This window comes from Saccostrea echinata, unplaced genomic scaffold (assembly GCF_033153115.1).
Source record: "Saccostrea echinata isolate AGI-Se365-2 ecotype Australia unplaced genomic scaffold, CSIRO_AGI_Sech_v1 ptg000001l, whole genome shotgun sequence".
Lineage (NCBI taxonomy): Eukaryota > Metazoa > Mollusca > Bivalvia > Ostreida > Ostreidae > Saccostrea > Saccostrea echinata.
In genome coordinates this window covers 35,129,883-35,143,935 of record NW_026889750.1, presented here as the reverse complement: position 1 = coordinate 35,143,935, position 14,053 = coordinate 35,129,883, and the positions used below count along the sequence as shown (strand labels likewise).

The 14,053-nt window shown below is 33.1% G+C and overlaps 1 protein-coding gene across 1 annotated transcript in view; it reads left to right on the top strand.

Moving 5' to 3' along the window:
* The window catches only part of LOC133197100 (uncharacterized), a 67,776-nt gene that overhangs the window by 18,926 nt on the left and 34,797 nt on the right, over positions 1-14,053 (top strand). Inside the window, exons 9-15 of the mRNA XM_061332946.1 lie at positions 411-572; positions 4,284-4,319; positions 5,680-5,799; positions 5,879-6,130; positions 9,909-10,040; positions 12,074-12,199; positions 13,240-13,497. Of these exons, the coding sequence (XP_061188930.1) occupies positions 411-572; positions 4,284-4,319; positions 5,680-5,799; positions 5,879-6,130; positions 9,909-10,040; positions 12,074-12,199; positions 13,240-13,497 (1,086 nt within the window). The remainder of the gene's footprint in view (positions 1-410; positions 573-4,283; positions 4,320-5,679; positions 5,800-5,878; positions 6,131-9,908; positions 10,041-12,073; positions 12,200-13,239; positions 13,498-14,053) is intronic.

The following is a 14,053-nucleotide window of genomic DNA, read 5'->3' as shown; positions in this document are numbered from 1 at the left end:
TGGATATTAAATTTTAGGGCATCTTACTGGTACTGTTTAAACATCTGCGAGTAGGTACTAATATTTATGGAAAAAGTTCAAAAAAATTATTTCAAAAGGAAGTTTATATAATTGCTTAAATAAAGACAATGAATTTCAAAATATTTATTATAAGTTCCGCGTGATCTTCCGTAAAGGGGCACGGTGATGCACCGTGCCCACACCGTGTTACACGGTGCACAGAAACCCCGACTTCAAAGATGCCGACATTGATCAAGGTCCACGCTAAAGCGTGTTCTTTCGGTCCACGGGGCCCCGTGTTTTTCGGGAAAACTCGTGGCCTGTACTATATATATATATATATATATATATATATATATATATATATATATATATATATATATATATATATATATATATATATATCACAGGACAAGATTGTGAGAACGATATAGATGGGTGTGCCCAGTCTCCCTGTGCCCAAGGTAGAAATTGTACAGACTTGACACCTGAGGAGGAGCGTGTACAGGGGAGGGGATACAATTGTTCTGACTGTCCTACTGGTTATTTCTTATCGGACAACAAATGTGAAGGTATCATTTTTAATTCACTCACTCTAACATTTTACTGAAGGACAGTTTATTATAGTTGGTGCACAAACATGATGAGCTGATTCTGTGACATTTTGTTTGTGTGTCCTTGATAAATATTTTGACAGTTTGATCAAAAATGAACTCAAAGCGTTATGCAAAGAATATTTCCATACTTTATTATGATATTCTAGATATAAATGTATGTTTTACAATTCGAAAAAAATGCTTTTCCTAGATTTTAGGAATATTTCATTTCATTCTTTTTCAATTTATGGAAGTCTGAAAAAGAAGAAACGAAACTGTGCTAAAAACATGGACTTATTGGCCCCAACGCTCAATCAAGTTACTATGACCCTGCCTTTTTTCATAAGCTCATTTTTTCCCATATATTCATATCGTCCATTATGCCCCACCCAACCTCCATGGGGTCATAATTTGAACAAGCTCGAATCTATACTAAAATACTGAGGATTCCTCTATACCAATGTGAATATCCATGCCTAATCTGTTCTTGGGAAGTAAATTGAATTTTTTTCCTTGTACATTTCTTTGTAAAACGTTGATCATCCATTGCGGTCCGACCCTACCCCCGTAGGGTCATGATTTGATCAATCTCGAATTTATACTACGCAAGGATCTTTCCATACCAATGAAAAAGCTAAAGATAACAAACAGTGATCGATGTTTGTTTGTTTTTGTTTGTTTATTGTTTAACGTCCATCTCGAGAATTTTCCACTCATATGGAGACGCAATCACTTGCCGGTGGAGAGCTGCAAATTTTGACCTATACTCGGCACTCAGGGCCATGGAGCAGTGAGGGATTTTTTTTTTCGTGCCAGCATCTACTGGCAATGGACCTCCATTTATACGTCTCATCCGAATTAACGACCAATTAATTAGTGTCCAAGTCCCACAGTGGGATTCAAACCCTCGACGTAAGGATCAATCCCTTACTCTGCGACTCTAGAGCGAACGCTCTAACCACTGCGCCACGCGGGGACAAAAAAAAATCTACAAACAATAAAAATCTGTGAACAGGGCACAAAACACGGACCCCTGAAAATCCCAGAGGTGTGATCAGGTGCCTAGGAGGAGTAAGCATCCCCTGTTGGCCGGTCTCACAGGAGGTGAGCTCTATGCTTAATCAGGTAGACCGAACATTCCGAAGACAAAGTGTAAAAATAAAGGCTTAACAATTGGTATGAAGCACGTCAGCCAAAATGCAACACAATTATCGGACACAGAATTTACGAAATTCTTACTTTATACGAGATTGTTGAAAATCCCTGTTAGATACACTAAATAAAATTCTTTTATCACCTCCGATTTAGTGAAAACTGAAGGATGAAAAGTTTGCATATTGCCTCTTAACTTTTTAATGCAGCTTTTTAATATTTTTCTAAAACACGTAATCCATTTTGACAAAGTTTTCAGGTATTCCTCTCATATTTACCCCAACGGCTGGTATAATCATAGAATTCATAATAGAAATGCAATACATTTAGATATCACATAATAGAAATGTGATAAGAAAAGCTCACTTGATATTTCATCTCAGGTGAGCTGAAAACGTGAAATGTCTCCTGAAAATATACATTATTGTGACACTAATATAATGCCTCAATAAAATATCAAAAGTTTAAACAAGTCCAAATGATCAGTCAATATAACCGAATTTTACATGAATAATAAAGCATGTCAAACATCTTTCTAATTTGTTTTTAGTAATTTTCCATTTGCATTCTAAAATTTTCATTGTATTTAATAAATCTTATTTGTATTCAATAATTTTTCACTTGTATTCTATAATTTTTCACATGTATTCTATAATTTTTCATTTGTAATGTATAATTTTTTCATTTGTAATCTATAATTTCCATTTATATTGTATTATTTTCTATTCGTATTGTAAAATTGTTCATTTTTCTTTTCTTTTCTTTTCCATTTGTATTGTATAAATTTTCATTTGTGTTGTAGATTTTTCCATTTGAATTCAATAATTTGCCATTTCTATTTATAACTTGCCATTTGTATTGTATTTTTTTCTATCTCGAATGTTATAAAATGCAAATTGAAAATTATACAACACAAATGAAAAAAAACCCTTTTCAATAGATAGTTTATATATTTAGAAGAGAAATTGAAAATTATAAAATATATATAGAAAATTATAAAATAAAAATAGAAAATTATACAATACGAATGGCAAATTATACAATATATATGGGAATTTTTTAATGGAAAATTATATGATACAGCAAATGAAAAATATCATACAAATGCAAATTTACACAGTCATTCAAATTCAAAATTGTATAATCCAAATGGAAATTATCCAACTTAAAAGGAAAATTAAAGAATACAAATAAAACCAGAAGTCTCTGATGAGACTGTAGCTCTACTGGTCTGTACATATAACAAAGGAAAAGGAGCACATGGATTTGAAACTTTGCAACATGCAGCAATAAATAGAATAATGTATCTTAATGTAGTCTACTTATGCGCCAAGTTATATTGAAATCAGACCAAAACTGTAGGAGGAGTAGCGTTTTAAAGGAACTTCACAGAAATTTCCATTTTAAGTAACTATGGCAACACCGTTCATCGAAATCAAAAACCAATGCACTAAACTATGTATCTTAATGTAGTCTACTTGCGTGCCAAGTTATAATGAAATCAGACCAAAACTGTAGGAGGAGTAGCGTTTTAAAGGAATTTCACAGAATTTTCTATTTTTAGTAACCATCGCAACACGGTTCATCAAAATCAAAAAAACAATGCACTAAATTATGTATCTTAGTGTAGTCTACCTGTGTGCCAAGTTATATTGAAATCAGACCAAAACTGTAGGAGGAGTAGCATTTTAAAAGAATTTCACAGAAATTTCTATTTTTAGTAACCATGGCAACACCGTTCATTGAAATCAAAAACCGATGCACTAAATTATGTATCTTAGTGTAGTCTACTTGTGTGCCAAGTTATATTGAAATCAGACCAAAACTGTAGGAGGAGTAGCGTTTTGAAAAATTGTTTACAGACAGACGGACAGCTAGACAGACAGACAGACGGACGGACGACGGACACCTTACTATCGCATAAGCTCTTCTGGTCTCTGACCAGTAGAGCTAAAAAAAGAAATGGAAAATTATAGAATACGAATACAAATAAAAATTATACATTTATTTACAAAAAGAAAATTAAACAATACAAGTAAAAATTATATATGTACATTACAAATGAAATTCATACAAAACTTATGGATAATCATACAGAACTAATGGAAAATTACACATTACAAATGAACTTTTACAACACAAATAGAAAATATAAAATATTGCTACTTTTGACATGCCATGCTTAAAAATGCGATTAGTTCTAGAAGGAAAGTTTGAATCTCGATGTAAATCCCAATATAGTTATTAATAGAAAGTCTTTCTTCCGACATTAGAAAATTTAGAAAAAAATTCTTTACAAACTGGATTATGTCTCTTTTATGGGGTTTTATTTGATCTTTATTTTTTTCTTTTTTATCATATTAGCTTCATCAATTAAGTTGATGAACAGACGGTGTCCATTTTTCTAATCAAGTCAGAACTCGATTCTAGTTTTTATTTTATGGAAAGAAGAATGAGTGGATTTTAAGCTTTCAAAATAGTCTACAGTGTTTCTGAGGTTGACCCATATTGTATATTATTCCAATATATTTACAGACACTAATGAATGTAATAGTTCAGCAACAAATTCATGCGATAGGGAATAGATTATTAAGGCAGAGCTACTATCCTTCGATTTATATATGGCGACTTCTTTTTTGCTTGCGTTGTCAGGTATTATTCATCGTACATGTATTATACATGTGTAAATTTCCCAAAGTATGACATTCGGTAATAAGACATATATGTATATTTTACTCCTGTTCTTGTTCCTTTATTTACCTTTCAACGGTTCGAAACAGGCTCTGTTTTCTTTTTTTTGAAATGTTTCTGTTTTAATGTACTTGTCAAACATTGAACACTGCATCCTTTACACAGAGGTCGCGTCATCAAGCTAACACTGACCTCTTTCCTTATAAGGAACAAATCACCTAAAAATTATGATTTATATTCATACGCAGCAGTGAACTGCCGGAAGAAAAAGCACCGCTTAATTTCATTAAATGTTGTAAACCAGACAACGATTAACTTACTTTCAATTATTTTAAAGTGTATACTTTGCATTGTTTGTGGTTATTTTTCAAAGAATTAATATTTTGTAGAGTTTTCAATAAGAATTGAGTCGCGTTACGTTTTCATGCAAATATGTGTTACATTGCTATACATGCAGGGCGGATCTAGAATTCACAAACACTTGAAACATGAACAGATTTATATATCTAGTGATAAAAACTACATGTAGTACTACAAAAGAAATTTTCTCGCTAATGATATTCGGTAATTTGAAATACATAACATTGCATACAAAGGTAGGTTTTTCCTCTATGCGGGACAAGCTATCAGATGACGGCGACCGCTATTTTTAGAATGTGTTTTTCCGGTAGATTAGAAATACACTGTATCGAAGTATAGTTCCTTTCCCAACATTCAAAGCGCGATGTTACATGTACACAGGTCAATCTGGGTAGCACGTGAGCTGTGTGTACATCTTGTAGAACAAAGAAATCAGATTTTACCTAGTACTACTCTCAGTATTGTCACAGTTCTTGTCAGTCCACAAGACTATCGTACTTCTGGGCCGTTAAAAGGATGTTTGACATTTAACATTTTCAGATAGTGAGTTTCATAACATTGGTGTTGCATATCTTAGTACATTTACCCTTTGGAGATGATCTAACTTTCAGAATTTCTAAAATATTCTAATATCTAAAATTGTGATCTTAAAACTAGGTAAATCTGAATAAAAACGTCCAGGGAATAGGTCATGTGTAATTGAAAGCATTCAAGACCCATATCGTGCATGCTTTGTTCTTGCAGAGAAGGTGACATCCCGTGGATATTTCCACCCCTGTATATAAACCGATGGAATCAAAATCGAATTTTGGCAAATTAAAAACCATTTTACCGTCATTCAATTACAAATGTAGTGAAATTTTTAATCTTATCTTTTTAGACATAAATGAGTGTGAGGTTGGAGGTATTTGTTCCCAGGACTGTCAGAATTCTGTTGGTTCATTCACTTGTTCATGCTTTGCTGGCTTTACTTTAGACCAAGATAAAACAACCTGTTTAGGTAATATCTTATTCAAAAATTATTTTTTTCTTAAAGTGATTTTTTAGCATGTGCAGAAAGTAATATTTCTAAATTACAGAATGCGAACCTCCTAACTATGGTGTTGATTGTCAACAAACTTGTACATGTGGTAAGGGGATGGACCGCTGTGATCCAGTGACAGGTTGTGTCTGTAAATCTGGCTGGACAGGAAGTAACTGTGATCAAGATGTCAATGAATGTACAGAAAACCCAAACATCTGTGGTAGTGACAAAATTTGTCAAAACTTGGAAGGATCTTACTCGTGTAACTGTCGAACTGGATTGGAAAAAGTCAGTGACAACTGTATTGGTGAGATTAACTAAAATCCATGTGATAAGCTCATGTCATTGTGTACAATGGATGGTGAAACGTGTGATTGTATAGAGTTGAAATATATTATATGAATTATATCACATTCTAAAATCCATATCATATACCGGTATCTTATTAGACCCAGGTTGAAACCTGTGACCGTATAGAATTGAAATATATTATATGAGGAATATCACATACTACAATCAATATCATATATCTTATCAGCCCCAATGGCCCCAATTCAGCACTAGGGCCGAATGCCCCAGGGTCGATACGGGGCCAAAGGGTTGATAGGACATATGATATGGATTTCAGTATGTAGTATTCCATATATATGAAATATATAATATGTCAGTTCCCATTATGATAGTCATATAAGAATGTTTCGATAATGTACCTTTTTTCTCCACTAAAATTGAAATATGGAGATAACGATCAGTAATCAAGCCCAAAAGTCCCATGAAACAATACAAATCGGGTGCAGAGCATACATGGACCTCTAAAAAACGTCAGAGGTAGGGTCAGGTGCCATAGAGTATAAGCATTCCCTGTCGACCGGTCACACCCGCCGTATGCTACTTGTAATGACCGGGCAAACGGAAAAATCCGCAGACAATTCAGTGTTTAAATAATGGCGTAACAATTAGAATAAAAACTTCAGTCAGTATTCGACGTAATAGGTTGTATTTGTTGACAACAGCATTGTACCGACCATAGAACTTGCGAAATAATGACTTTAAACGAGATTGTTGATATCCCTTTTTCATCAACTTGTTTGTCAATAGCTTTCTTCGTTTGAGAAATTGTGCATATGTGGAGCATCTCTTGCGTATCGAATCAAATGGGAGATATGACTGCCATATGCAGGTGATAAGATTATATTGCTACCTAAATAAGAGAAGTTGACGATAGAAAACATATCTTACAAGAAATATCAAATTCTATATATTAATGATTATATTAGGTAGAACATTTGTACCAAAGCAATGCCTTGGTGTCATGAATCAAAATTGAAGCAACGTTTTATTAATATCTCCGTCCAGAATTTGACATCTACCCGGAGTGATTTTAGGTCACCTATAGCTAATTAATATTAATAGGGGGCGAGGTTATCGGCCAGCATCATATCGACATCTTTCTGTCCTTCTCTCTCTCTCTCTCTCTCTCTCTCTCTCTAAATTCGAATATGTTTATCGTATAAGTATCATTACTCACAACAATTACAGCGATGTCAATAAGAAATAAAAAGATTTCTTTAGAAAACATTTTGAGGACACGCAAAATTATAACAACAGATTTAATTTGATGAATTCTGTAAAAGGCAGATGAACTAAACACGCTCTCAGACCTGATTTAGATCAAGGTCGCATTTTAGAATAATTTTTTCACAAGTACACTCACAGTTGGACAGCACTTGATGAATTGTAATATTCAAAAGTCAATCGAGATCGAATCAAGGTTAACACACTCATAAGAATGAACAAGTTTGTTTTTGAACAATTTTTTTTTTTTTGAAAATTAAGTATGAGCACACGTTTGTTGGCTCATCTCCCTTTAATATGAAAAAAATATTTTGTTCAAAATACAAATATAGTTTTCTTCAACACAGCCGACAAACATACGCTTACTGTGTATTAAGACGATAAAAAAGCGTGAGGATGATTATCAATTGATATTCAAGAAATCTTCGAGTCCCATGCTCCGAAATTTATTTTGTTTTCCTTGAAAAGAGTGTTTTACATTCATATATGTATCAAGAATGCACTGTAAAGATTTATATTATGGAAAGAAATAAACAATTTATAAAATTTCATTTAATAGCTTTTTTCAGGATTCTTAAGTCCTCTCATTCTTTTAGGTCATATCAACTTATACTCATAGTTCACTTTCAAAGATGAAATTCTTCAAAATAACAACAGTCTCTTATATTTAACATTCCAATCAACGAATGTTAATTTAATCTAGCCTACCTATACTTGCTTCCTAAACTTCATAAAATCCTTACAATTAAAGATATATTGCCGGGCCCAGGAAATGCTCTACCAAGCTCCCTATCTTTACCCTTCACTAAAATATTAACCATTGTAAAGAAAAACTTCAGACGAACTGTGCTACAGCATGTTCAAGAAGAGGTGTATATCAAATATGGATTCTCAGAAACTCCAAATAACTTTTAGATATTTTAAAGGCAATTTTTTTCTAAAATCAAAAACATGAAAACGTACGATTTTTCTACACTTTATACAACATTCCTCACGATAAATAAAAACCTAAGCTTTTTGATATCATAGACAACTGCTTCTTCAATAATAAAAAAAAACCTGGAAATTTTCATAGCTGATCGCTTATCAACAAAATTACTTTGTTTCTCTGAAGTTGATATTAAATGGATGCTGGAGTTCCTCATTGACAACACATACGTAGTCCTTGAAGACCAGATTTTCCAATAAACTGTTTGAATTCCGACAGAATCTTGTGCCTTATTAGCCGACCTGTTTTTAGATTCCTATGTACCAGAATTTATCTTAAAACTTCTACATGAGAAGATGAAAACACTTGCTGTGGCCTTCAACTCGGCATTCACATATATTGACGACGTTTTATCAATTAACATTTGTTAATTCCATTCATATGCCGACTCGATATGTCCCAGTGAACTTGAAAAAAGACACTACAGAGACTGTCACATCTGTTTCATATTTGGATTTTTACTGGCTATAAACGATAATGGCCAACTAACGAGTGCATTGTCTGACAAACGAGATGCCTTCAGCTTTTCCATCGTCAAATTTACTTATTTAGGCCACACCAATAAAATTTTTTGTTCGTCGGACCCGCGCGCTCGTATTTAAACAAAACTATACAAATAATATTAATTTTAATTTCCTGCACCATGGAAATTATGTGTTTTTTTTTCCTATTCCATTTCCGCTGTATTGTTCGTATTTTAAATCTGCTTACTCTGCAAATCAGAAAAATATAATTGTCCGCTCAAATTTTTTCACACCCCACTTAAAAATTTTACCTACAAAAAAGTAATAATATTATTATGTAGCCGCTTGCCCGCTCGTACTCTTTTCCATCAAATGTCCGACGAACAAGAAATTAAATTGGTGTGGCCTTATATAGTAATTTTCAGCTACCACCTGCAAATGGTGTTATGTCTCCCAATTTATTCGATACTCAAGAACATGGTCTGAGTACGATCTGAGTATGATCAAAAGGAGGCATGCTACTAACAGATAAGTTGATGTTACTGGGATTTTTGTTTAAAGCCAACATTTTGTAAAATATGTTCGTTATAAAGACTATTTTAGCAAAAACATGTATAACCTATCATTGGGTTGTATTTCGACTCACATATTTCATACCAATTGTAAGGCCTTTGTTTTTATACTAAACGTTGACTACGGAATATTCGTCTAACCTGATCAATACAAAGGAATCACAGTGGGTGTGACCGGTCGACAGGGAATGCTTACTCCTCCTAGGCACCTGATCCCACCTCTGGATTTTCCGTTGGTCCGTATTTTATACCCTGTTCAGAGATTTGTAAAGTTTTTTTTTTTGTTTTTATCGAAGATTGTCCGTTATTTTTACCCTTTTTCATTCAAAACAAATAAGTTCAACTGTTTTTACTTGAATTGTATTACATAAATATTTTATACTTTATTAAAACTTTTTTTCCGGTTTGATATGAATTTTTGCTCGCGGTCTGATACGTGATATATATGGATGGTTATCATATTTAACAATTCTAGTTTCTCCACAGATATTGATGAATGTGATAACGCTGCCTCCAATAACTGTTCCACAGCGATGTCTGTCTGTACCAATAACATTGGAGGTTACACATGTACATGCAAATCTGGATTTAATAATAAGAACCCTTACGAATGTGAAGGTGAGTAATATAAATCATTTCTGCACATATGTGCTATGAATTCTTTTTGATTTAAAGGTATTGAATTGTTGTAAGCAGAATGTGTATTTGATAAACCGAGCTCAGCCCACTGGATTGTCGAACATATACTGTATGTGCATTAAATTTTATGATAATATATATCTATCCATTTCATTTAACTATTTTTATGCCCTAGTATCGAAGATTCGGGGGTATATTGTTTTTGCCCTGTCCGTCCGTCTGTCTGTTTGTCCGCAAAAAACTTTAACATTGCTTATAACTTTTGATTGGTTGGAGCTATGGCTTTCATATTTCACATGTGTGTTCCTTGTGACAAGACCTTTCTTTGGGGTACCATCATATTTGACCTTTTGACCTTGACCTTGGAGTTTGACCCAGTTTTACAAAATTTTACCCAACTTTAACCTTGGCCATAACTTCTGAACGGTTGGTGCTAGGGCTTTCATACTTCACATGTGTTATCCTTGTGACGGGACCTTCCTTTGAATATCAACAACTTTGAGCATTTGATCTTGACCTTGGAGTTTGTCCTATTTTTGAAAAAACATTGGCTATAACTTTTGAACAGTTAATGCTAGGGCTTTCATACTACAAGTGTGTAATCCTTGTGACAAGGCCTTCCTTTGGATACCAACAACTTTGACCTTGACCTTGGAGTTTGACCTACTTTTGAAAAAAATTAACATTGGCTATAACTTTTGAATGATTGGTGCTAGGACTTTCATACTTCATATGTGTAATTTTTGTGACAAGACCTTTCTTTGGATACCAACAACTTTGACCCTTTGACCTTTGAACTTTAACCTACGAGTTTGACCTGCTTTTGAAAAACTTTAACATTGGCTATAACTTTTGAACGGTTAATGCTAGGGCTTTCATACTTCACATGTGTAATCCTTGTGACAAGACCTTTCTTTGAATACCAACAACTTTGACTCTTGGACTTCTGACGAACGAGTTTGACCTACTTTTGAAAAACTTTAACATTGACCATATCTTTTGAACGATTGGTGCTAGGGCTTTCATTCTTCACATATGTAATTCTTGTGACAAAACCTTGATTTGGATATCAACAACTTTGACCCTTTGACCTTGACTTGGAGTTTGACCTACTTTTGGTAAACTTTAACCTTGGCCATAACTTTTGAACAGTTCGTGCTTTGGCTTTCATTCTTCACATGTGTAATCCTTGTGACAAACCCTTCCTTTAGATACCAACAACTATAGCCCATTGACCTTGACCTTGGAGTTTGACCTACATTTGAAAAACTTTAACCTTGGCCATATCTTTTAAACGGTTGGTGCTAGGGCTTTCATATTTCACTTGACAAGTGCATTTCTTGTGAGAAGGCCTTTCCTTGGGCGCCATTAATTTTGACCATTTGACCTTCACCTTGATGTTTGACTTACTTTTGAAAAAAAAAAACTTTTACTTTTCTATATCTTTTCAATGATTGCTGGTAGGGCTTTCACATTTCACAAGTATATTCCTCGGTACAAGACCTTACTTTGGGTACCAGCATATTTGATTTGCATTTGAGAAAGTTTAACCTTCGCTATAAGTTGCAATACGGGGGCATCAGTGTTTCACAAACACATCTTGTTTTTTAATCAAACTGCTGGTTTGCAGGTGGAACATGCGAAAGTCTTCCAAAATAATTATTATTGATATAAACGAGAAAAGGCATTAAAAAGACTAAATATCTATATGCGTATCGAGTCTAACCTTTCTATTAGTATGTTGAATTTTTGCAATTCTGGCATCATCTAGCGTCTTCGTAATATTCATTTTTTCAAAGTAGTGGGCATCACGAGTACTCATGATCATTTCTTTGATGATTACTCGCATGCATGACATCCCAAACAAAAACAACTCAACTACTTAAGTTTTTACTGTAGTAAATCAAAGTTAATGTTTACTACAGTTAAAAGAGGCATTAAACAATGTACCAGTATAGTAAATATGGAGACTTCTTTTCTTAAACTGAATAAAAATGTTTCATTTTCTTTAGATTTTGATGAATGCGAAGCTGAAGTCCATGGCTGTACTCAGAATTGTGTGAATGTAGATGGAGGATTTAACTGTGAATGTGAATTTGGTTACACATTGGATGATGATAGAAAAACGTGTATAGAGGGTAAAAAAATCTACAGAAGGATGAATAAATTCATTCTGAATTTTTATTCAAATCTTCTTTTTTCTTTTTAAGCATGTTTTTTTTTTTTTTTTTTTTTTTTTTTTTTTTTTTTTTAAAATCAGTGAGAAACTGTTATATTTCTCATTTCTATTCAACATTTTCATATAATAGTGCAAGACATCTGTTCGCTATTTCCATCTTTGAATTGTACATATGGATGTAAAAAGGACGGGGATAATGGATATTGTTTTTGTCCTGCTGGATTTCTACTAAATAACCAGGACCAAAGATCCTGTATCGGTATGTTTTATGAAACCTAAATTGTATTATTATTTGAAAAAAAAAAAAAAAAACAATATTTCGCTAAGAAATGTCTCCCAGTGAACAAAGCAAATTCATGATCTTATTTATTTTTAAAGTATAACCCTTTTAATACATATTATTATTTTACATTCAATTTAAATTTTAATTTGAGTACTTTATTATGTCTCGGATCATAAACACTGCACATTACCAAACAAAATAAAAAAATAAAAACTGAATTGATTTTTTCATTTAGATGTGGATGAGTGTAATGACAATTCTTTAAATAAGTGCACGTTCAGAGATAAATGTGTCAACATTGACGGTTCCTATACCTGTTCCTGCCCAACAGGGTACAGCTTAGAAAACGATGGAAGAACATGTAAAGGTGAATAATACGATCATTATAAAGTGAGGAAATGAAATATGCTTGGTTAGAAAAGTACATGTATGAGATATATTGTAAAATAATGTAATGCTATCCTTACTCTTTGTAACATATAACCCCTATTTCTACTATTTAATAATTAGCATTTATGGGGACGGCTTAATTCTAGATTGAGCGGGAAGATAAATTGTTCCTTTATCTGCATGATAGTTCAGTATTGCTAAATCCTATGTATATATATTTGTATGAACATATTGTTAAGAAAAATTACTTTCCATCAAATTTAGAATTACTTCTCTTACAGCTGCATCTTAATTATAACTATGTTGCCTTTGATTCTTGATTGCAGAATGTAATGGATTTACTTATGGAGAGAATTGTGCCACACCTTGTAATTGTGGAGTTGGTTCTGCAAGCTGTGACAAAGTAAGAGGTTGTGTATGTTCAGATGGATGGACTGGAGAAAAATGTGACCTTGATAAAAACGAGTGTGCTTCAGTTAATCCTTGTACTGGAATAAATGAAGAATGCAGAAACAGTCCAGGATCATATATGTGTGTTTGTGTCACTGGATACGAAAAGAATACAACCACCCAGACATGTCAAGGTAATTTTCTCGACTTTTTTCAGTATTCATTTCTTACTTTTTACAACAATTCTAATTAAATTTTTCTTATTCTAAATTGGACTACATAAAACTTGAGAACGCCAAGAACATGGCAGAGTGGGCAAGGACAATGAGAAAAAAGATGTGAAAATGTAATGTTATGTTAATTTTGTGAATATTTTAAATACGAAGAATGAAACTACCCTTTCTTGAAATTGTATTGGCTGGGATTTCTATTATATGACTAGTTGTCATGTTCTCTAATTGAATCTAGTCAGATTTAAACATTGTTTGCTTGACTTTATATCCCAAGCCAATTAAATATATGTATGTGTTTTATATTTTGTCTGTTTTCGTCATTTATTTGATTAAATGACATTTTCACTCATACAACGTTGTTTCTTATATTTTATAATATATGCGATTGAGCAAAAAACGAGCTGCGAATTGCCAGTTTTTTATTTGAGTTGTACATAACAAAATTTGTGGATATAAATTCTGTTTTAGATATAGACGAATGTAATACCAGTCCTTGTAGTCAGGAATGTTCGAACAC